General features: G+C 36.9%; 1 protein-coding gene across 12 annotated transcripts in view; it reads right to left on the minus strand.

Annotated features, from left to right (window-relative positions):
- Window positions 1-25,769, minus strand: part of LOC108917843 (heterogeneous nuclear ribonucleoprotein R) — a 32,956-nt gene extending 7,187 nt beyond the window's left edge. Inside the window, exons 1-10 of one of the 12 annotated variants that reach the window (XM_018724618.2) lie at window positions 25,427-25,769; window positions 17,465-17,893; window positions 13,908-14,149; window positions 10,216-10,351; window positions 9,609-9,964; window positions 8,995-9,140; window positions 8,491-8,594; window positions 6,909-7,057; window positions 3,048-3,104; window positions 1,263-1,425 (exon numbers count right to left, since the gene is read on the minus strand). In XM_018724618.2, the coding sequence (XP_018580134.1) occupies window positions 1,263-1,425; window positions 3,048-3,104; window positions 6,909-7,057; window positions 8,491-8,594; window positions 8,995-9,140; window positions 9,609-9,964; window positions 10,216-10,351; window positions 13,908-14,149; window positions 17,465-17,891 (1,780 nt within the window). In that variant the 5' untranslated portion in view covers window positions 17,892-17,893; window positions 25,427-25,769. Of the gene's footprint in view, window positions 1-1,262; window positions 1,426-2,335; window positions 2,426-3,047; window positions 3,105-6,908; window positions 7,058-8,490; window positions 8,595-8,994; window positions 9,141-9,608; window positions 9,965-10,215; window positions 10,352-10,461; window positions 10,598-13,907; window positions 14,150-17,464; window positions 17,894-24,870; window positions 25,000-25,426 lie in introns of those variants that run through there. The other 11 variants (XM_018724615.2, XM_018724617.1, XM_018724616.1 and 8 more) reach the window with 11 other exon arrangements.
- Between the last annotated feature and the right edge of the window lie 224 nt (window positions 25,770-25,993).

The raw sequence follows: 25,993 nt of genomic DNA on the forward strand, positions 1-25,993 counted from the left end.
ACAACTTGCACCCAGTGTTGAAATGCATGTCAGCCCCCCCAAAAAAAATGTAGGTAAAAGGAAGTCTGTAAGCCGAAGATTCTTACAAGACAATGAAACATTTCTTAATAATGCCGCTGACAGCCGATATCTCACGCTTATGATTGAATGAAAAAAAGAGGAAAAATAAAAAAATTTGCATCACCGGAAAGTGGTAGATTTCAGGGCGACAGTCTTGGAAGCATGGAGAAAAAACAAAACAACACTTTCCCGTCTTGTAACGTAATTAATATTTTACAAATAGCATTTTCAAACAAACCACACATCTATTGCTTCAAATGCAGGGCCGGATTAATCTATGGCGAGATCCGGGGCTATAAACTCTATGGAGGCCCTTTAAAAAAAAAAAAAAATTCAAAACCTAAACACGTTTTGGTTTGATTCTAAAAAAAAAAGATCACACAATCAGCGACTTGCAGATATAAAATTTCAAAACCTGAACACCTTTTTGGTTTGATTCTAAAAAAAACCTAAACAGTTTTCGGGTTGCCAGATCTTGCCGAGGCCCCCGATCTCGTGTGCCAATAAGAGGAAAAACTTTTTTATTTTACATTTTACGGAAAAAAGGTACACTTGATAAAAAGTTTTGCTTGAAATGGAAGTAAATATTTGTAAATAATCAAAGTAGGCCAATTTTCCACAAATTGGAATTGTCGTATCTTTTAATTTGGAACAACTTTTCTTAGTGACACTTTTCAGAAATATTAGAAATAAAGGTAGTTTACTCTCGTGACATTTTTCAGGTTTTTAAATATTTTGGACACCCCGTACATGAAATGTTAAGTTTCACCATGGGCCACCTCATTTTAAATTCAAGCAAATCTTTATCAAGTGTGCCTTATTTCCGTAAAATGCAAAATATTCTGGTTTCAAAGCACTCCTTTGTAAAAATTTATAATTTGAATCACTAATGACAGTAATCAGAAGAAATCGATGAATAAAAAAATGCGAAAATTCAATATGGCTTCCACAGGGAAAATAAAAGCTGAACGTCGTTACCCCGTCTTGATAGACGCCGCAGTTACATTGTAATTATTTATAACTTCACACCAAAAAAATTGCTCATCCGCAAACTATTCGTCAATTTCCGCCACCTTGACCGAATATTACACCAATTTCGTGTCTCTTAAAATAACCGAGTTGATATTGCTACGATGCGGTTCGAATAACGGGCACCCGAAATATATATTAAAACAAAAAAAACAACCAAAAAAAAATCTTACCTGGTAAACTTCCCTTGGCGCGGCCCACTCCACGAGCGGCTTGGCGTGCTGCCCCACGGGCCCCTGCTGCTCCTCCCCGGCCCGCCCGGTTGGCTGCCGCCCCACGGGCTGGGGGGCCACCGGCCCGGCCACGTGCCACCACCCCACGCCCACGGCCAGCCTGCTTGGGATGGAAAAAAATAACGTTAGGCTCGTCCGGAAGCTCCGGTAATAATATTGCGGCGCGGGGGGGTAGTAGCGGCGACGCCTCTCGACTCGCCGCCGCCCCCCCGCGTCGCAATATTTTTCGGCACATCCAAGAAATCCGTGGTAATTGTAAAAAAAAATCGTAAATAAAAAAAATAAAACGGAACACAGTACCCAGTTACATTCATTATAACATTCAACGTTGGATCCTTTCTACCATAACCATCTAGTGCAAATGTGCATGTCAAAGTGCTGGCAAATACCTTGAGGTTCCGTACGGGCAAATAAAAAATAAAAAAATTTAAAAATATCGAAAATAAAAATTAAAAAAATAAACTAAAGACATAAATTGGATTCCCGTAACAAAGTAAATTTAGCATTTTCCTTTGCTCAAAATTAGGAAAAATCGATTATGCATTTAATAATTGTTATTCTAATAAAAATATTATAAAAACAACCGATACAAAATTAAAAAAAAATAAAAAATATTTCCTAGATTAGAAAATTGCGAATAAATAAAAATAAAAAAAAATCAGTGTTAATAACTCGCAAAACATAACAAAAAAACTGCATCCTCGAGAAACATAACAACTTAACAAGGTATTTCCGCAGGACTTGAGTGTAAATTCGGTTGAAAAAATTCAATGTGTGCTCCGCACAAAATACGACCGGTTAGTCTTGTTAAGCATGCAATAAATTTTGTTATGTCAGACTGTAAAATTAAATAAAAAAAATAGGAGTTAGTAATATAGTTTCCAATTGCCGAAAATATCAATAACGGTTTCCTTGCGGCCATTCCCTAAGAAGCATGGCCTACCATTTCGCTTATTGATTTCTTAGGCAAGAGAAATCCTTCTTCCCAAAAATGTATCAATAAATGTACTTACATCGGTACCTAGCGATTTACAAAACACGTATTGTACTTTCTTGGCGATTTGTCTGGCATATACTTAATATTTGTGCACTTTCGGAACCCGCTAAAATAACGACATAATGCTTATTCACATGTTACCAACTTGACTTGTGCGCTAGTTTTTAAGTATTAACAAAGTGACCTTAATGAAGGAGTCCGAATTTTTGTCAACCGAAAATACACATCTCAGGAAACATATACATTTAAAAAAACACTCGGAGGGGGACGGCAGACGTGGAATGGAAGAAAGGACGGTAACGTGGATATTTTTATAAACACAAAATACAAACATTCAGAAATGTGACGGCCTACAAATATTATACTGCGCTTGCTTGGTTAATTATGAAAATTCAGTCAAAGAAAACCGTAACCGGGTTCCTCTGCGGGCTTTATAATAGTTGTAGGGCTTACTTACACGTATTGTTCATAGTACTTCGCAATTCAACCACACAAAGTTGGGCAAACAAAATTAGTGTATTAGTAAGCCTTGTTAGACAGCTAAAAACCATCAGGAATGGTGAATGGAAGTAACAGTATAACGCCGTCAAATCTGACTGACGATCACACCAGAGAAGTACCATGAACAACGAGTTACCTGGGAGTACCGGGATCGGAGGCGGGGACGTGATTGATTTTTTTTTAATCTCTGGAAATTATCACCGATTCTGGTAGAAAGGACAACAAACCTGTGTTCCACTGCTAACATCGTAGTAAACGCCTGAACCGACTCCTTCATCCAGTTCCTAAGTGTCAACTTATATCAGTACCATTGCATGTACAAAAACGGCAACACTTAGTACTGGTAGCTTTTTCCAGGAACTTTTTTTCCATTTTGTCGTGTGCATCGTAACCTCGAAATTCAGTGCTGCCAAATAGTTCGGCAGAACTGAATCCTCTTGATTTAATTAAAAAAAAATGAGAGGAACAAAAACGCGCGTCGTCTCACTTATAAAAAAGTTTAAGGAAAAAACTCGCTCCGCAGAGATTGTTTTTAATCAATGAATAAACGTTGCTGAATTCAGGGTAAATTAAAAACAGTCTCAAAATGTTTATATAAAAATATACTGTGTGTTGCACTACTTTAATGTCAAATTTTAAAAGCTGCAGTGCATCACACACTACTGGCCAACCAAAACGGCTCCGAGATTACCAACGAACTAACAGTAGCATCCGAAACATAAAAAATATATTTAATGTTCCTTATTTCCTCGCGACATTCCTAGGAAAATTCCATGGAAAATAAAAATAAATAATTTTTACACAGGACGGTCGATTTTTATCGATCAAACTTTAGAAACAGGTAAATTAACTAAAAATTATGTTCCAAATATATATATTTTTCCAAAACGCATATTGTTTCGCGGATGAAAAAAAATTAAATGTTTAAATGTATTTTCAATGTTTCAGTTTTTATCAGTGTCGTAGGAAACAATAACGGCGAGTTTTTATTAAAAAATGATACGCCACTGACAATATAAAAAGTGCTCTCGCGCTTTTTTCGTAAAACTACAGCATTTCCAAATAATTATTAAAAACATTTCATGGTTAAATATTGCATTTAACAGAAAATTACACCGAAATAGAGCGACTTGAACAAAATTTTTGCTTATGAGAGTTGGGAAACGCGATATTTCCATTTGAAAAAATTATGGCCTAGATTAAATAGAACACCCTGTATAATATAAAGCAATTTTTAAAATGTGTATTATTTGAGATATTTCATATTTTCGTCCCTATCAGAACGACGAAAAAGTGCGACTGCCCCTGATTGCTGTTAAATGCAGTTGTTTATTAAAAAAAATCTTTTTAAAAATACATTTTACTGGAAAAGGATAAATTTCCAAAAAAAAACAAGAATTTTTTTGTGAAACGGATTTTTGTAAATAATAATTTTTTTAAAAGAATCCGCCTTTCTTACGACACTGGAAAAACTGAAAACCTTGTCAATTTATAAAATGCGATTTTCTGCTGTAATGTTGAGCATTTAGAAAATTTTCGAGAAAAAAAAATATAAAAGAAAAAATGACATATTTTAAAAGTAAACTTTTTCAAATATTGTATAAAGTTTGCCACAAAATTATGGCCTAGATTAAATAGAACACCCTGTATAATATAAAGCAATTTTTGAAATGTGTAAAAATTTTTTGAAGTAACTTATTCGCGATATTTCATATTTTCGTCCCTATCAGAACGACGAAAAAGTGCGACTGCCTCTGATTGCTGTTAAATGCAGTTGTTTATTAAAAAAATCTTTTTAAAAATACGTTTTACTGGAAAAGGACCAATTTCCCAAAAAAAAAAGGATTTTTGTAAATAATTATTTTTTTAAAGGAACCCGCCTTTTTTACGACACTGAAAACGTTGTCAATTTATAAAATGCGATTTTCTGCTGTAATGTTGAGCATTTAGAAAATTTTCGAGAAAAAAAAATTATAAAAAAAATTACATATTTCAAAAGTAAACTTTTTTCAAATATTGTATAGTTTGCCTTCTGCAATTCAGTCCTATTTGTGAAATAAAATTTGTCATAATTCAAAACCGTAGAAAATTGATGACTCGGAAATTAAAAAAAAATCTTATGTGGCGAAAATTTCAATGTCTTAGGCCTACTTTGATTATTTGCTTTTTCGCTATTAAAGTGCGATTTTTGTAGGAGATATCACAAAATGTTATTAAGAAATGTCCTTAACATTTTGTCGTATCTGATACAAATTATAGAAAAATTCTGAAAACAAGCAAAAAATCGAAGTAGGCCTAAAGACATTAAAATTTTGCAAGAACTCTGTTTTTTATTCTAAGAAACTTTTAACTTTTAATATTTTGCGGTATTCTAAACCAAAAAGGCACTTTACTGACCAAATGACTGACTTTACCAAATTTCCAAGGCTTACTGAATTTTACAGATTTTAAATCATGGCACAATGGGATTCAGAAAAACTTAGACATGCATCCCAAAAGGCCATTTTCGTCGTTTAACCTATCCGGGAACACGTACAGTCCCTACGATATTTGTTGAGATAGAGTACCAAGAAGACCCCTGCGTCACTTTCTCGGAGTTAACCGCATTCGATACCCGAGATAGAAAGACATTGGCGCCGTGGCGTCTTTCTACCTCGGATGTCGAACGCAGTTAATTCCAAGAAAGTGACACAGGGGTCTTCTTGCAGTTCTATCTCGACAAATATGGTGCGGACTGTAAATATTAAACTCGCATTATTACTTTTTTCATAATCTACCTGTTCCTAAAGTTGAATCAATAACAACCGATCCACCTTACACGAAATTGCACTGAACGATCTATCGACGTAAAAGTAACGCCTAAAACATTGACAGCCACCATTATTTTGAATTCTTTTTCAGTTGTGGAAAGCATAGTTTAGTTTAGTTTGCAGGCTTTCGTGACAATTGACAACGGTTGAACGGCTTCCAGGCTGGTTGCCACGTCATCCGTCATCGGTTTAGATTTCTTGACATTTCGAGAGATATATTCTTGAGAATTTCTTCTGAAGAAAACGATAAGTCTCTCGAAAAGTCAAAAAATCTGAACCGACGAAGTGGAAAGCAGCCCGGAAATTGTCCAACGAATGCACATATGAATAGCCTTCCTCGCAAACAGAAACGGCTAAAAAGTAAAAACCAACATTTGTGTAATTCTATATAATCAACATACAAAACTAAAGCCTCTCAACGGGAGCGCGAGAAAATAAGGAACTATTATACATGTGGGAGGGAAACGGAGAAGTCTTCGCTGCGTCGTGTTGGTTGGCCTTCTCAGCTACACATCCTCCTTAAATCTATCGATGCGGAAGCTCTAGAAAAGGGTTATCCAAAAATATAAAAATGGTGTAACAAAGCTCGGCTAAACGACACAGCACGTGGTCGCCTAGAGCGGCCAAAGCCAAGCACAAAGCAAAAGCAAAGCTTCTAAAAAAAGCACTATTTAAGCAAAAGCAAAAGACAAAAGGCACTGTCGACAGGACAACACTGCGGTAGTACAAAATCACGAAACATAGACAGACACATAGTAAGCTGGCAGACTTCTAGACACTTGCGGTTAAGCAAATTAAAAAAAGGGGTGAACAAAATTAAAAAGTATGTTTTATTAAGAGGTTAGTGTCGGCGTGGCGGCGTCGTCCCTCGCCCCACTTTTGGATAACCCTGCAACTAAGAGCACATCATATCTGAGCCAGCCACAGCCGGCGGCTGGCGTCCAGTCAGATCCATTTAGACTCGAGTCCGTCGCACTTTTCCCGGCGTCGCTGAATTTTGAAGTTGGCTCAGATATGATGGTATTTTTGAATGTGGCAAGTGTACGATTAGTTCGCTGGTTTGGCTTTTTTTTATTTTTTTATTTAATTCGAGACCATGCAAGCATTTGGGCCGGGCAGTTAAAGGGGGGAGTGTGTTAAGTGCTGCTCGTTAGTGGCGGTATGCCGACACTGTGCCACAATCAAACTACCGCATAGAATTAGAAAAAAAAATCTTAATTAAATATGTAATAATAAACAAAAAAAGTTCGGTAATGAAAATTTGATATTGTCCCATACCGGTGCTGGCTGCCGACCCCTTCCTCTCCCTTGCGTCGGGGTCGGCTGATAATCGTAATAGTAATCTTCATACCGGTAAAAGTCATCATAATAGGGATCGCTGTAGCCGCCTCTATAGTCCCCGTAACCGTAATAGTCGTAATCATAATCTATAAAAGACAATAATTCCCAATTTAGCCAACTAGATCCAATCGGATTGCCTGGAGAGGTATTACTACTAATAGCATGCCGGGAAAAGAGTCAAGTAACGATTCTCGCCAGAATCTATTCAGCTTTTTACCACATACACTAGATATTTGTTATGAAGTCAACTTGACGTATATGTACAGTACACAAAATGGGGGGCTGACTATGTGCCACCTTACATACTCTACAACTATATCGTTACTCAGCTAACAGTGAGTCCAGTGAAGATGAAAACTATTCAAGGTACTTAATTTCCCGCGCGCATTAGCAACTATATGGATGAATAGCCACAAAACAACCCGTCCCGCTCTAACGGAAATACTATCGCGGAGCTTGCTCGATACTTTCCCCTCAATTTTAACAAAAACAATGAAATTTTGATCACTTCGCGGCCTTCCGACACTACGGACGTCGAATACCGGCCTGTGCGACGGAGGAATTAAGGTTAAGAGCTTAGGGGAGGGGTTAGGGGAACCGCGAAGCATCCATATGTTTGCCAATAGACGCGCGTACTCGTCATCATATTAAAAAAAAATACAGTCCCTACACCACAGCTTGTACTTACCCGATGCTCCTGGCTGCAAGCGCAACAATTTTTTTTTTTTTTTTAAAACAACACAAGTGAGGAAAGACAGAGAGATACACATGCATGTTAGAGTCGGAGGCGCGTGCAATGCTTTACGATGCCCTTGCCTTGCTGCGGTGCCCCCCGGCCTTCCTCGTGCATCCACCCAGACACACAGACACACGTACAGACAGGCGCGCCGCCATTCACCGATACGTGCATCCAAACAGTATTTTTAATTTACTATCAAAACATTGTTAACGTCAACACTACTTGATCTAAAAAAACTGTGTTATCTAAAATACAGGCACTACATTTACGTATCATGTATTCTTTCAGACCTGAAATAAACTTGGTTTGAGACAATAAACATAGGTTTTTTTTTTATACACAGTTGGCAGAGTTCCTCGTCAACTTGCAGTCGGACCTTAAACGGTTGGAAACAATGTACAACAAAGATGACAGGCGAAAAACATACAAAGGATTATTTGTTAGTGAAGTGCTAGAAAGTTCATGTTTTGGTTATTATGTAATCAAACAAACTTGTTGGTTAAAATGAGCTTTGGAAAATTACAAGGATGAAGCGGAAACAATCATAAATAATGCAGCGCCGAGATGGCGGGGCCGCATCATTTACTCTTTCTCTTTTGTACAAAAGTGGCATGTGGACATTCGACTTTGTTCTGTCTGGTTTTTTTTTTAGCATACTCTTACACAAGTAGTGGAATAGTTACTTGACTAACAAGCAGACTAAGGACCAATGTAAATTTATCTGATTATTATTATTATTATTGTAAATAAATAGTTCGATGTGAAGAGGTATTCGCTTACCGTAGTCGCCCCGACCCATCGGGCCCCCTCGCATGCTTCCGGATCCCGTTCGTGGACCTCCTGGTCCGGGTGGTCCTCTCAGGGGCATCGGTCCGGGCATCATTCTGTTGGAATCGCAAAACTGTTACTCCAAGGCTAAGTTGTCGCGGAACGTTAACATATTCGCTCTACGCGACCTTTTTGCGCATCGAATGACGTTAAATCTAATAAGTGCATTTACAAGACGCGGGATTTCAAAACGTGGATTTAAGAATCCCAACGCTAATACAGTGGGCTAAAGCCCCGTCCAGCAATATTATTAATTAAAAATTTTATATTTCATGATAAATGTAATTATTCAAACAACAAACGATCTTGGTGGCAAAGAGCCTATACAAGATTTCCTCAGGAGAAAATTTTGGGTTTAAAACTGATTCGAATTAGTTTATATTGCACCATCAAAATAGACTATAAAACTTTCCGCGAATCGAAAATACATTTAGAATAACATAGAAAAATACTCACCCTCCTCGTATTTGCATCATCTGCATCATGCGTCTTTCCCGAGCTCTCAGTATCTCCTCCTTCTTCTTCTTATCGGACGGCGGTTTGGCTAGTGAAACTTCAATGTTTGATCCCCCCATTTCTTTAGAATCCAGCTCTTCCATGGCCTAAAGATTAAACGTTCTTTAACCGTGCGCGATACAGAGGATACAGTCGACTATAGAACGTTCATTTATAACGTCTTCTTTTAGCTCTGACTTCACGATCATTGTTTAGAACGAGACACTGATAGAAAAATACAATGCGATTGACTATTGCTTGAACGTGAATCGAAATCATATTAGAGAAGAAGCTATTGTTTGGTCTGAAGAGGAAATGCGGTGAAGCCAATATGCACATTGGGACCTAGAGAGTCCAATATCGCGATCCCGGGATCTTGGAATCTCGAACTTTTGATAGGATTCCAAATGTGGGGAATTCCGTATCCCTCCTACTAATAGCGAAATAGCGGGATTGAATCTTGATCCCGAACCACACTGGACTCCCTAGACCTGCCAAGGGTAGAAGACGAATGGGAATGGTGCGTTCTAGATGTCGACTCTCTCCTTCCCTTCGGCGGCATGGCAAGGTACTACCTTTACTGCGTGATCCCTATCCTCGAAGTGAATGAACGCGTAGTCTTTGATTTTCTTAACCCTCTCCACTTTGCCGTAAAGCTCGAAGACCTCCTTGAGCTTCTCCTCGGTGATCTCTTGCGTCAGGTTCCTGACGTACAGGACCTTAACTTTGGACATGGTCTGCTCGTCGGGCTCTTCCTGGGGATCGGCCCAGTCTACTATGATGTCGCAGCCCCAGACCTTGATACGGCCGGTGCCGAGTCGCCTCTTGGCCAACGAGGCGGCCTTGTGGGACTCGTATTCGAGAAAACAGAAACCCCGATTTTTCTTCTTGTCGTCCGGGGATGAGTAAATGATGACCTCCATGAGCCCAGCTGCGCAACAAACTCTGGTTAATACGGATCGGCCGATGGGAAAATTTATGGAGTTGCTTATGTATGGACGAGCACCAAAGTCCATTGCACTAAAAGTACTGACAATACTAAGAAGCATGAGAGAAACACAGAGTGAATGCGTGTACACAGCATTGGACCTTGCTACCCTTCCTTGCTTGTAGCGGCCCTGCCCTACCCATTGCTCAGGCGCAGACTATCGCATTCCAGGGGTTTAAGGGTTCTCAACTTACGTGCATGTTTGGAAAACTCTTCCAAAAGATCGTCTCGATCCCGGTTCTTTGGAATATAGCCCACAAATAACCGGTGATTGTTATAAGATATGGTTACGCCAATCTTTTTGCCTTTCCGTATCTCATAATCATTCAGCTGCAAGAACAGTGGAAGGGTAGCCAATTATGCCTTGGGCAAAGGGGGGGGAGGGGCGGGAAAGGACTGAGCCCGGCAGCCGGCCGCCACTAGCTACTGATGCACATTACCTGTTAATTTACCAAACTCTTCCAGTATCTCCTCTTTGCCTTTTGACTTTGGTATGTTTCCCACGAAAAGCCGAAGATTCGGAACGCTAATGTTAATTTTCAAGGTCTTGCCTGGTTTGATTTCATGATTGTCCAACTGTGGGTTAAGAAACAATGCCAGAATTTCATGATTTAGTAGAGTCAAATCTTAAATTTAGCAACAGTGGGACTAAACGATATAATTTAGTAGTACCAAAATAGACAATTTTGTAACAACACAGATCATATATAAGTCTACATAACGAGCATGTCGCAGCGGGGGAAGAACACTGGACCATCGGCGGCGGCGGCTTTGGCAACACAAACACTACTCCAAATAAGGAAAAATAAAAAAATAATGCAAAAATCCAAAACCTCCTCGATGGCGTTCCCCTTTAACGGCGTGACGTAAACGCATCTACGATTCTCAAAATACAAAAATTCAATACATCTGCTCCTTCTAAAAAAAAAATAAAATAAAGAAATAAAAGCATACTCCTTAAAGGTCATTTTTCAGAATTGAAATTGCTCGTTTAGGTGAAAGACACCGTTAACATTAATCGGATTTCAGGTTTTCAAATATCTAATTAATAAAATTATTTTTTACAGAAAAAACTTCCTGTATTATTAAAAAGTCCATTCACCAATTAAAAACGAACGTAACTAGACAATTTGCATTTACTTTCTCTTTAAAAAATGAATGAAACAAAAAAAAAACGAAGGTTAACGTATTGCCATTTACAGTCGAAATCAATGGAAACTTATAAATTGCTCTGAATATTAATAATTTATAATTAAGGCGTTGATAAAAATCAAATCAAATTAACGTGGAATGTAGATGCGTTTCGTCGCGCCGCGAATATATTTTCAAATGGCTCAAACCAAAACTGCCCGTCGTTCCGTCTGTGCTGGCGGTTTTTGCGTTCGGCTTTGTTGTTTTTTTTTTCTCTTTTGGCTCGCAGATTCGTACAACACTGCTACACCCAAACCAACCAATCCACACTACACCAGTTCGCCTAAACTAAATGGAATTTAGAGTCACTTTTCCCGGTCTCAATTTTGCCCATTTGTGCAAAGAGGAGACCTGTAAAGGAAAAACTTTAAAATCCAGCCAAACACACACCAGTTTACTTCTTTTTCTCTAGAGAGCCAATTGGGCGACACCTGAGCCAATCAACAAACAGCGCATTGCCTTTTGCCAGCCAGGTGTCTGAATACGGTTCGTCGCAATTTTGGTACAAGAAAACTCTGGGCTCTGATTTGAAGGAAAGCTACAGGGAAGATTGTACGTGTATGCTCCGTGGTCAGAGCCGCTGCAACAAAAGTTAAAACACTAAATTGCGGGCTATGACAACAGTCGCCACACATCACTATAATAGAACTTGCCAATTAGACACAAAATGGCCCGGCCACCTCGATGCCGATAACATCCAGATGCTCGGACGAGGTTACACCAGACCACTCTCGGCTCTGCAAAACAACAAAAGACAATAAACTACTCAACAGAGAAAGCACTAACGATTCTAAGTCACTGCTACCCCCAATAACAGCCAGCTAGCTCATGTCACCATTTTAGTGCTTTTAGTCTTTGAAGATCGGCCGTCTCTTGATACGAAAATTTAAAAAACTGCTTTATTCCTGCAGTTTCTCTCGGGCGCTATATTGAAAAAATAAAAATCACAGCTCTGTCAGGTACGCGAAATACTCCCAAGGCCATAGCCAACGTTAAAAATATCCGAATTGATTTTATCAAACTGAGTGGTTCGTAAACAAACCGATATAGGGCAGGTGCTAGTAGGGGACCCTAAAATATAGCGTTTTATTATATTTATATAATGTCATTCATTTTAAGGGAAGATACGGAAAAATGAGTGAAACGCGATTTAAAAAATTTTGAAATGTATATTTACGCCGGAAACAAATATTTTCAAATCATTATTTAAACACCTTTTTGAACCGCTCCTAACCGTTGGACCACAAAGATTTATCAAGAGTGAACCTTGATCTATTCGGTCACTAACCTAGCTTTTACCGCGTTTTTAATCCGTAGTCAACGACAAAGAAAAAACAGATCCTTTCACCTACACATAGAAACGAATAAGATATAATAATCGTATTCGGATCTTATAGGTTATTACAATTTCGTATTTTTAATACGGTTAACGCTTTCACTATGTTTTACAATTGAACATGAGTTTTTAGTATTATGATGATAATTAATTATTCTGTTTGTAGTACGCATATCTAATGACTTATTGCATTTCAAAGAATAGTATGGTACCTACCTATTTAAAATGCCAGTATGGCTAAAAAAACATTAATCCGTAAATTGCACTTCGTCAGTAAAGTTCGACTCGCTGCACTTTGACTTTGAAACCAATTGCACGACGACTGGGAAAATCAGCTGTTTCGCTTCAACGTTCGACCGCTCTGTGGAGCGCTGGCGCGTTCCCAGACAGTATGACTGAATCATCATGTGCTTCTTTTGGCCGATCGCGTTAAAGTTGACACACATTGTTTTCCAAATAACTTTAACTTTAAATGAACTTGATATGCTAGTGCTTGCGGTAGATGTCACTCTTTGAAATAATTGCATTTACAGAAGCCAACTTTAACGCTAAACAAAACAATTTGATAATTCCACCTATACACACCTGCCCTACGCCGGTTCAATTATGCATCATACCGATTTATTTTACGTATAATAAACGCAGCATCCGAATAAACATTTTTTTTTTAACTACGGTTGGAATAGAAAAATACAGAGTCTTTAGAAACGGAACTGCCATACTTCAAGGTCAACTTTCTTGGATGGAACCGAAAAATTATTCAAGGAATAAAGGAGTGTTTGGGGCAGCCAAATGTGAATGAATGGAAACTTACGTACGTTCATTTCGCCAAGGAAAATAATTTTAAACGCGAACGAAATGAGAATCAGGGCACTTATTAAAGCGGCCAGGCGATTTTAAGACATGATCCGTGACATGAGACAGCTCCAGAACTAGATAGAACAAAAAAAAACCATTAATGCTCTCTCGATTCTACAAAACAATGGTCTGCTGAAACCCAAGTAAAAAATTTTCAGGTGATTAAAGAGGTAAAGTAAAGGATACAAATTTACATCGTCCCTGTTCCGGACAAACATCGAGGGACAAAGAGAATGTCATTTTAAATATAGGTAAAAAAAAAACGTTTTCTGTGATTCGACTAACCAATCACCGATCTGACAAAACTGAACATATAGATGTATAAAATGGTAAGATATCGGACAAAATACTAGCCAAGTCCTACTACTTTGAAATGCCCGCCTTCACCTATTTTATAGATCATACACAGTCTCGGACTCGAGAGAGAGCAGCACGTACAACACACCTCTATGTGTCCGTTGTCAAGACAAATAACTACGGCAAACTACGACTTCTACTTACCTTCTGGACGGCTAGCTGGGCGGCGTCGCGTGAGGTAAATGTTACAAACGCATACCCTCTGTTCGTGCCCGTCATCGGGTCCATCATGAGCCTGAGGTCCCAGATGTTGCCGCACGCCTCGAACAGCGGTATCAGCTCGTCCTCGTACATGTCCTTCGGGATTTTGCCGCAGAATACCTCGCATCCGGACCCCGGGGACGGGCCCTCCCAGCCCGGCGGCGGCCCGCCGTACTTCCTTTGACCTTCACGGCAGAGAGCGAGTGCGTTTTATACGGGGTGTTCGGTTGCTAGTCGGCCAAACGCCGCCAGCGGGCTCTACGGCGAAAATCGTGGGAGGCATGTCGCCGAGTGTTGAAGACGGAAAATTTAAAACAATTTTTTTTTTGACATATCTTGGAAGCCAGTTAGCCATTTTCCTTTATAATTTGATTTGGATACTACTTTAGAGTCATCAGAAACAAATGAATCCTTAAATTGCAGAAATGGTGTAGCCAAGTCATCCTGGCTGAATTTTTAGCCGTTATCTATAGTTACTTCTTTAGCATATAAAATATTAGTTTAAAGAGCATAAGTATGACTTAAATTGACAAGAATTTTAGAATTAATTTGAACTAAAGCAATGCACTTTATTCTAAATTGGGTATGCAACTTGTTCTGTGGGCCCTTTATAAAAAAATTAATGTTACGCCGCTGTGTAAAGCGGAGACAACAGCCTATTTCGTGATTTTTAAACACAAAGGTCACTTGGATTTCAATTTTCTAATGCATCGGGATGTTTACATAAAAAAATGTGTAGTGTTTTGTCACTGAATACTATTCTACAATGTAATTTAACACGAACTGTACAATTTTTAATGGAATCGTACACCATTGTTATCGACTCTTGACCCGCTGGAATGCCTATATTACATAAAACTTGTTTGTGTTTTTGTCCCTCTGTTGTTAAATAAAAGGACAGTGGTATGAGATTTTAGTTAAGCTTCCTATGAACAGATGGTGCAAATAAGGCATAGTCTAGCACGTCGCAATTGTTCGTCAAATTCGCTCACTTTTAGAGTTTTTAATTGCCAGCTTGCAAAAAATGAAAAAAATACCAGTCATTATTTTATTTTATGGCAATATTTGAAAATACTAGTAATTGATCGGCAGCTGACTTTTTGGTAGATTCCGATGTAATTAAACCATCTTTTTCGCTAAATTTGTAGATATAACAAATATTTTTCATGTCTTAGACCAACCTACTCTTATTTTCAGTGTCCAATGAGGTATAGAGCCATGAAAGTACTCCTGTCAACCGATATCAGTAGATTTTTACCTTTCAAATAGAAGTAAATTGGTTTCCATCGTAAATAATAAAATAAAGCTGCAAATTTAGCAAAAAGATGCTGTTTAATTAAATAAATGCCTCAAGATTCTGTCATATTGCAATATCGCGTACCTGAAAATTAATAAAAAAAATGCCAAATGAGGTTTAGAGATATGCCCGTAAATACTTTTTTCAACACTCTGTTCCGACAAAACCTTATTTAAACTACCGCTCTTAATTCCCATCGTAGAACCTATTGGTGACGTCTGGCCGGTTAGTAACTGAACACCCTGTATAGAATCGCGGTAATACCCCCGAGACAACGGCGGAATATTTACGGTGTAAGGACGGTCACAGTCCACTGCCACAGTTCGTTTCAGAATATTGATATTGAATATTTCCGTTATTACATATTTATAAAAAATAATAAATAAAAACATGGATGTTTTTTCGTTTTTTTATATATTTTCAAAAGAAAAAATAAAAACTTTTGAACATGGCACTAAAAACCTAACCTATTTTATTATTCTTTGAATTTACCGCTTTTTTTATTAGAATAATTCCGAAATAATTAAATGGCAATCCACAATAAACTGAAACGAAATATGTTCTACATGCAATTCTACGTCTATATGAACCTGGTGCTTGCGACAAAACAATAAAAAACCTATATATCCCAAGATAAAAATTAATATGTAATTACCTAAAAACCTTGGATGATGTCGGTTCAATTTTTAGTTTTCTTTAAAACTATTACAATCTATTAATACTCGGATATATTATTAATTCCATTTTCAAAGAGGCAACTTGAATCCTCAAATGGCAGAAATGGTGCAGCTAAGTCATCTTAGTTGGATTGCTCATTGATCTTTGTCCAACGTGATGTCACGGCTGGCAGAAACAAGAATAGAAAACGTTTTCTTCGCGACGTTGTCTAATAATTTTAATATCAAGTATGTGCTCTTTGTTACCGCTATTTGGATAATGACTTTACTGTTATTACACACAGTTATTAGTTTGAGATATTTGATTTTAAAGAACATATACGACCATTATCTTTAGAGCTAATTCCATTTAATAAAGTAAAAGTAATACACGTTATTTTAAATTAAAATAAGCAAAATGTATCATCAAGGTATAAATCCAGATCAAATAGTGCATGTAAAAATACAATCTTAGTTATCCGTTTGTTTTATCATATACCTACTTTAACGGTGATTTATTATTTACTTGAAATCTTTTCTAATCTCGGGTAAATATGAGACACAGATATTATCTACAAACGAAATGCACTTTTATCGTATTGTTTCTCTGACGAAATGCCCCGACTTGCAGGTTTGCCACGACTATTTTATATACCCACATAATATTTTCGAAATCTTCACATTATGAATATACATGGCTTAAGTTAATTGACTTTTATTATTTTAACAACTTGAACTCGAATTTTTCAGAGATACGCCAGAGCTAGAGCATAGTCAGTTAAAATGCAGCACCCGTGCTATTTCTAGTCTGTCCCATTGCCCTGTTGCATTGAGAGCACACACACTGCAGGATTTTTTACAAGTTGCCTCAATTGTTCGTGTATACTGACATTTCGTAGAAATTATGACAAACAGATCAAATATTTGTTGAGGTTTATGTTGATGTTTAGATATTATTTTTGAATTTATAAGTTACAAACCTTAAAGTAATGCGGGATTATGTTTCTCATTATAGTACCTACTAACGTATTAGCGCACAAACTTCTCGAAAATGAAAAAAAAAACGTAAAACTTAGATAGAATTACTTTCTGTGGACTATATTTTAAAACTGGATAGATATACTCTTGAAATGTGGATAACTAATACAAAGCCAACTCTTACAATTTACGATCGTAGTCATGAAAGTAGATCGAGTGCGCTGTGTTTTTGATCATCTCGTTTAACTGTTATTTTTTCGTTTCGTGTTTGATTTTGTGACACGCGTCTCTTGAAGTGCGCACACCAGAATACAGCGTTGCCAAGTTGTGTACATTTTTATAAGTTCAGCCTTTAACGTGAATAATATTTAAATAAAAAAACTAGCAAGTTTAGAAACTATGTATATCAAGTTTTAACAAAAATAATAAATAACCAAAGCCATTCTTCTGCTGACTGCGTACACTTTTTTTTTTAAACATTGTTAGGCCTTTCGATTTAGGCAACCGTAGCTACCAGGTTCAACGTAGACGCAAAATAAACATTTTTCCGAAAAAAATTACGTAAATACCTGTCGTTACGTCGAGAGTGTACCCCGTCCTGTCCAGTATCTGTTTGATCTTCTCCTCGTCGGGGCCCTTGACGGGGGCGGGCGCGGGCGCGGCGGTGCCCGCGCTCGAGCCGGCCCTGCTCTTCTGCCGGTACGTTTTCATGACGCCGCACAGGTACGCCGACTTGTTTGAGACGTGCTCCAGGTTCGAGTCGAGGAACTGGCCGAGGACGTTGAGCGCCCCGTCGACGGGGAACTCCTTAAGGGCGTCCAGGGCCCTCTCGTCAAGGTCCACATGCGCTAATTTACCAGTCTTGTAGATCTCATCTAATTTAGCCGCAACTTTCTCATCGAGGCCATATTCTATTAGTTTCTGATAGTCTTCGGTTCTCTCGACGTCCTCTATCCTCATTGGTTCTTCCGATACCTCACCATTACCTTCTGCCATAGCTGGAAAATACAAGGAACCAATTAAATTGCTTACATTCTCCTTCACCTAACCTGTCAACTGTCATATTGTTAAATTCGAAGTTTCGCTGTTGCCTTGCCCGGATAAGTTTTACGGAATAGTCCAGTTACTCGGGGTTTTTATCTCCGAATTCTTTATAACTGAACCGATTTAAGTGAAATTTTGACTGAATGTGGGGAATGCCTCAAGGAACAAAACTTATATAGTGCCGAAGTGTGCTTTTGCCCTGGGGGTGGTTCCCACCCCTTCTTGGGGGGGGAAAATTTTAACCCCAAAAAAAACCCAAGAAACCAAAAAAGAAGCAAATTTAAAGAAAAAAGGGTAAAAAAAAGTTTTTGGAAAAACCAAAAACTTCCCAAGAAATCCGCAATGAAAAAGGAGAATTTTTAACGAAAAAAGGCCTGGTTTGGGAAAAATTTTTGCAAAAAAACCCGAAAACAATGGAATTAAACAAAAAAGTGGAAAGAAAAAAAAGAAAAGGAAAAAAAAAACAAATCTAATGGCATTATTTTGTTTTTCTCTAATTGCAATATAAACCGAGTTATGGATTTTTAAACATTATTATATGTTAGCTAAAAACTAAATTGGAACCAGTTAACGTTAAATAACGCCAAAACCATAAATATTAGGAAAAAACTATTTGAACCTTGTTTGAAGTACTTTGAAAAACCTTTAAAATGAGCTATTTTAAAACTCTTTAGAATCAAAATTAACGGAAATATGATCGAAATAACATGAGTCTCATTTTTTTTTAAGAAAAAATTAATAAACAAATCAGTGCCTTTGGCGACAGAATTAAAATTAAATGCAATCGATTTACAGATTTCTTCATTTATGTTCTAAGAATATGTTCTGGGTCTTTGGCTTACTTACAAAGCATGATTTCGAAAAAAACTTAATATTTGAAAATGTAAATTTTTCCAATTTTTTTTTAAAAATTCGATTTTTACGTTGTAACTTAAAAATTAAAGGGTGTACGGAAAAATACAAGAGTAAAAAAAAGTGTTTTACTTTTGCAGAAGATTTTGCTTTATTTTTTATTCATCTAAAAATTAATCGAGATATTGCCATTTTAAATTATCATATGAACGAGAGAACCACCCTTTTCGAGCCCTTTAAACCCTTCAAACTTAAAAATGAAGGGCTTAAAAAATATCTACTCAACAGTTCACGTAGCCCTTACAATTCCCTGCAAAATGAGCCTTTGTGCGATTAAAAATCTTAAAAAGTAAGAAAGTTATCGTCAAAAAAATAAACACCTGTATAGGTGATAATTTTAGGAAAATTTAGGTCAAACAAGAATTTTGAAGCATTTAGATCTTTTTTGTATATGCGTATTTAATATGTCGAATAAACCAGTACTACATTATAATACACACTATACTACACACACGTACACAATAATAATAATAATAATAAGAGAATAGCAGTCGAATAATCATTTACATATAATTGTAATGTTTTTTTGTATTTATTATTATTAAAAAGGAAAATAAAAATTTATAAATGTAAGGGGTAATTTTTAAGGGTTGAAAAATTGCAATCAATTCAAAATTATTTAAAAGAAGGGAATAAATGTTTATTTAATACGAATGCACATTTAAAATGTTTCTACTCTTTCAATTATATTTTTTCATTTTATTTTCGAAAGAAGGGGAATTTTTCAAGGGTTGAAAAGTTGCAATCGATAAAAAAGATTTTTTAATCAAATCAATTTTAATTTGATAAAAATGCATGATTAAAACGTTTCAAATTGAAAAAAAATATATTATATTATTTTCATCCAAAGGGGTGGTTTTTAAAGGTTTTTCTAGGATGAAAATTTGGGATACATTAATTTTCATGTTAGATAGCACATCAAATTACTCATACTGTATAAATAAAAAGGATTTGACTACATAAATGCTTAAATTTGTATTTTCTATTTTTTCCAATAAGGGGTGGTTTTCACCCCTTAAGAACAAAAAGCAGACTTAGCGCATATATAAGTTTTGAAGTGGAGAGTAAGATGAGCCTAATTTTAAATTTTGAGAAAAATCGATGCAGTTATAAAAAATTCGGAGGTATTACTATATGTTCAGCTACAGTAACGGCTAAAACTAAAATATATTTTTACAAAACTAAAAAAGCTCAAAATCGGAAGAAAACTATACTTGTAGGTTAGGTTTGTTTACATGACGTTTGACATTGGGCTATTTTTTTAAAGGATGTAAAACAGGTGTCCTGTTTTTTTATTTGACAACCAAATTTGGTGCACAACTATTTTAGGAGATGTAGAATAACATTAAGGATGTATTTTATAAGAAAAAATCCCTAATGTTTTTCTGAAAAGTGAACCCATATAAAAAATCATAGAAAGCCAAGCGTTTGTGGCAATGGGCAACTAACAGTTGCCAAATGACCTTTCATGGCCCTACCTATAAAAAAAATAGCCCAACTGTAATTAATATTTAATAAAAAAAATATATTTGCAGTTCATTTGTTTTTCGCTTTTGTTAATGTTAATAAATCGATATACCTTGTATATATCTGGAGACTAGCGTGTCATTTTTGCTTCACAGACAAAAGCGAATTTTTATAGTTTGCCACAACTAATAAACCGGTAACCGTCTTTGTCCTGCATAAAAACAAGGACTTTTGATTGGACGACGAAATATAGCGGCAAATTTGAACTACAACTACGAAACATAAACATTAAAAATTAGAAGTAGTTACGGATTTGCGGACGATCCGAACATCGCCATTAATGTTATTTTTAATCCATTTTCACAAAAATAGCAACAATTTCTCAAAAACTAATATAATTAGGTACCACTAGCCATTATCCTATTTAGAATACTTGGGGATGAATACACTGCCCTCAAAATAAAAATGGACCTGTTCCGTCGATTTTTTAAAGAATCGCAATACATTCAACTTGTCCGTGACCAGGATTAAATTCAGAATAGTCATTTAGTTCTGAGGTCCACAAAGATAAAATAAATACGGTTTGAGCACACTAAATTACTCATACCGATGTGTATGGTGTAAGAACAAGATACGCATCTAGTTGTTGAAAGCAAAGATACAAATTTTAACGCTTATTCTGACAGCTAACATGACAGTACAAGCAAAAATATAAATGTAAATTTAAATGTTCGATTGTTGATACAACAATTAGTGGTTCCTAAACGATTTATAAAAAAGAATAAAGTGGCGCTAATTTTAATACGGCAGACTAAATAGAAGTTGTTTCCTCTACGTCAACAAATTGTAAAACTGTCACTATTTTAATTGGCATTAGCGTGTAACTATTTCTAGATGCGATTTTTCTTATGTGGGCGATATTAAGGAACGCCGAGTTGAAATTGTGTATGCAATATGGATGCGTAGAATATAGAGAAATAGAGTTGTTACTGTCTCGTGTTATTTTATCAAATTACTATAAAATTTGTAAGGATTTACTATCGTACCCTCACCTCACATTTATACGCTTTTTATTTTTAGCCCCACAGCATAAAATAAAGCTAATAGGAAGGTCTAAGATCTACGTCACCAAAATTTGAAAAAAATAAGCGAAAATGAACACATCTCAATAGCACTGTCCTTTCAAAACATGAATCATAATAAAACCGGATCATACAGTAAGATAAAATCTTGCAAGAACGTTATTATAACTTAACCTCTTGACAGTGGAAATTCCAAATTGTACCCGGTATTTGCCTTTCAAGAACTTCCACTTTTGCATTTTAAACAGACAATTGTTTAATTACTTCTTTAAAATAACGAAAACAGTGACAAATTTTTTTAGACACATGTGAACATCATTAATAAATTCTAGATTTTAGAATGCCGCCAAATAGATGAGAAATTACAGACCCGCGAGTTCGACGAGAATGAATCTCTTACCAATTGAATTTTTTTGCTTTGTTACTAAGAATTGTTATTATCCTACAACCTCTTCGGAAAATACCAAAATAACCTTCTCGGAAATATTTAATATTAATTTAATACTTTTGTAGGTACTTGATTTAACAACTTGTATTTTCAAGAATGTATAATATCAAAAAAATGGCAATAAATTTGAAATACATATTTATAAAGGTAATAAAAAGCAACCAAATTCAATATCGAATGGGTCCTAAAAAATAAATTTTCTATCGTTCAGTTCGAAAACTGTCTCGGTGAACGATATTAGGAACAGCAGATGGCGCTTTCTACTTAATTCGAGCTACAAACAATAGATGGCGCTTTAATTCTAGGGAAGCACAACCGATGTAATAAGTACTAAATTTTGGCGACTGAAAAAGCTGGAAACTCTCTACACGAGCATGCTTTTAGGGTATTACATATTTTTTGTCACTTGAATGAGTAAAATCAAATAAATGAACGTTTACAGAGTTTTCATGTTGCAATTTATGGAATACTCTTTTAGTGTGACGTCACATATTTAGGCAACCCACAGCAAATCGTCATAGTTGAAACTGTATAGACCGAATCTGACCCGTATGTATTATTTACATAGACAGGTACTATAAAAATGAACAACTTCAAATTAATTTATTTTTACAAGGAATTGGAAGTAGTTAAGAACAACCAACACGTGTTTGGTAAAATAGATACACTAATCTGCTTAAAACTTACAAAAGACGATATAAAACAATATTTCTAAATTTAAATAAAGTAAAAATTTAACATTAGCCGTGCTATTCTTAATGCGCATGCTCGGAAAGAATAGCCTCATACGCAGGTGAGGTCTTGTTGACATGTTATAGCTGTCATCATTAGCGTATTTTCTCTTGTTATTTTGTTTAATCTTGGCATTTTCTAGTTCTACTAAGTATTTTTATTGTTTTTCTTGGTGTTGTACTGTGTCAATGTGTTAATCGAGTGTTTTTTCTTCAAGTGGTTTATTACAGACGTACTCTTAACCATAACCAAACTTTTCTTAAAGATATCCTGTGACGAGGCTACTTCGCTTACACGAAACTATCTTTAATGCGCATGCTCAGTAACAGTTACAATTACTATAAAAGTTAATATTGCTGTATAAATTTAAATACATATATAAATTCTACAATTCTATTAGTTTGCCACTTTGACGTTTGAAACTTCGTAAATATTTCTAATATTGCCACAATATCGCAATATTTAAGGTCATGACAAAAAAGGCATTTTTTGGCACTCATGTCTAAAGTACATAAGGTCGAAAATCGATCAAGTAAGAACATTGAGAAATTGTTCATGGCAATGTGTACTATGCAGTTGCCAATTATTTGGCGTATATGACGTCACTACTAAAACGATCTATTGCAAGTATGTACATATACGTTTTTTCTTAGTAAGGTGTATCCGGTGATTAAACTCGATAAAACCAAAAACCGCTAGGAAATTTAGTTTATCTGAAGGATTTACACAAATAGAACAGGCATTCCGCTTATTCTGGGGCGTGGTATCGGAATATCCACACTACTGTAAATAAAAATGAAAGTAAACATTCTTGCAACTCTTTTAACTTAAATATCTGCCACAAAATCAAAGCCTAAAGGTCCAATAAACTACTAAACAGCTACGAAGTGCATTTTCCGTTCTTAGCAGAGTATTTGCATACAAATGCATAGCGTGCCGAGTATTCCTATTTACAGACCCACCAGCGAAACCACTGCATTATCTATTTTTAACACCAAATATTTAAGTTGACAGTCTCCCTATAACCGTTATTTTATGACTAAGGCAACTGCGACAGTATTGTTAGAAAATATCTTAGTCACACAGCCAGCAATAAGTTATAAATCCTACCTACGTGTGATGGCTGGATAATTTACGAAATAAATAAAATTTTCTCTCGAACAACCTCGCCGCGCGCTACATTTTACTCTGCAGTCGGCGGCTGTACCCAAGACCCAGTTTCTCTTAAAAAAAAAAAAATAAACTGCAGCGTACCGACCGCGGTTGCATCTCGTCGACAACAAACAACCCAACAGCGCCCCAAACCGCAACGAAAAAGACAATCGAAAGGTAACGGGCTTGGGGACGCCGCGAATCGCAAGGCGGACGGCGAAATGGCGAGGTACAGTTACCGTCCTGCACTTTTTCAAGGTAAATGGCATTTAAATTTGGCCAAGGAATGCGCCGCGAAGCCCCTGCATGCATGCACTCCAACTGCGCCGCGGTGCAGCTGCATCGAGCGCCCGACTAGGTGGGACGGCACAACATGGCGCGGTTGCTTGCAAAATTACTCATACCTCCTACATGTCCGATTATTCCGTTCGAAATCGGAGAAAAAATACCTCGTTGCCCCTCGAAATTTTTCAAATACGACGCTGGAAAATGTACCTGCGGATGGTTCGCGCTGTACCAAGAATAGGCATAGATTAACCGATAAAGAGATACGTAATTTCGAAAGAAACACTCCTCTTATCACCCTAACCTACGCGAACGACTTTTGAAAAGACCCTCTTATTGTTGCGACATGCAAAAGTAAAAACAGGCAATAAACCAAACGTATACATGAAATAATGCAGTTTTACTAATCAACAATGTCAAATCACCCGGGAAAGACGCGAATTTTTACTCACAATTGACAATGTTCCTTTATACAATTATTTACGATGAAAAAAACGGAAATACGTTGAGCGCCTTTGTTGCAAAGCGGGCGGTTTCGATTTTCCCGCTTTTTTCCCGTCCGGCGCATGCGCGCCGCCGAAACAACTTGATAACCGGCGTTTTAGCCGATGAATATCGCACACAAAGCTACCATTCCCGAACACAGTGACGATTTTTAAGAAAGCGAGTGTCCGCATAAGACAAAACCACCCGCGGTCGTTCTACAAGCGAGCACCGGTGCCGGGCGCAAAGCAAACCGCAACATAAAACAAAAGTAGTTTGACAACAAAACAGCCGACACTCGAATTATAACGAAAGTGCGCATATTGCATCTAACTAAGCCTACAAGTATAATGAAATAAATTCTGCATACCTTACCGGCGACAAATTAACTATTTATGTACACAAAATTTACACACAACACCTAAAAATAATAACAAATTTATAAAATTTAAAATGGCGGCCGCCAACTCCAATGGCCAACGTCAACGTGACGAGAAGGACTCGGGGTCCACTAGGCGACGCGCACGGTTTTAGCCTCGAACCAATGCGCATTTCCTAAGGCCGCGACCACACCGCACGAACATGGCGCACTCGGTGCCTATCTTTTAAATATTTTAATCGCCGCAAGTACGGCATTTTTTCAACGTAATATGCTTGTTTCGCGTACCTTTAACGTCGTTAATAAAGTAAATTTTAAGTAAGATACTCGTATACCGACATTTGCGGGTAGTACTAAGGCTTGTATTACGGTGGTATTCTCAAGTGGAGCAGTGAGACAAAAGCTTTAGGTAGCCGGGAAAAATTTAAAGCTTGTTACCGGTACTTTTGCGGATGTCTGCTGTCCGCTGGTGTTCGTTTACCTTTGCCGCATCTCGGGATGCGAGATGAAATATATTTTTTCTATCGTTTAAAATTTAGGTACTCACCCCTTTCTTTTAAATGTTACAATCTACACTTTAAATTACACTTTAACAAACACAACAAACATCATTTGAATGATAAAAAATAACACTATGTTTTATAAACTATCGCAGTAGACAATTAAAATAATTTAACGTTTAAAAGTGAATAATAAAAAAAACTTAAAACACAAACTTAATTTAGTCCCAGGAAAATAGGCTGTTATCCTTCAACAAAAAAAAATTAACGAATTTTGTGTGATTTTGGTGTAGCACCGACTCCCGCGGCTTGTAATGCAATGTGCACTGTGCAGATTCCGTTGTTTTGCAACCCGTCTGGCTGGCGCGTTTAGCTTGCATTCAGGTTGTTCGCAGTGTCGGAACGCATGCGCCCCAAACGGCAAACTAGTCTGGCATCTCAGACATTCTCCAAGATTATAACGACTCCGAATACTTCGATACACTTCATTTGCCGCGGCACAATGAAAATACCCCGTTTATTTGGCCAATATTCCCAAGTATAAGGCTCCCTCCCTGTCCCTGTCCCGCACAAGACCGCCGCCTCTATGGTCTTCTTTAAATCCGCCTAGATGG

Source organism: Anoplophora glabripennis, unplaced genomic scaffold, assembly GCF_000390285.2.
Source record: "Anoplophora glabripennis isolate ALB-LARVAE unplaced genomic scaffold, Agla_2.0 scaffold17, whole genome shotgun sequence".
NCBI classification, from domain to species: domain Eukaryota; kingdom Metazoa; phylum Arthropoda; class Insecta; order Coleoptera; family Cerambycidae; genus Anoplophora; species Anoplophora glabripennis.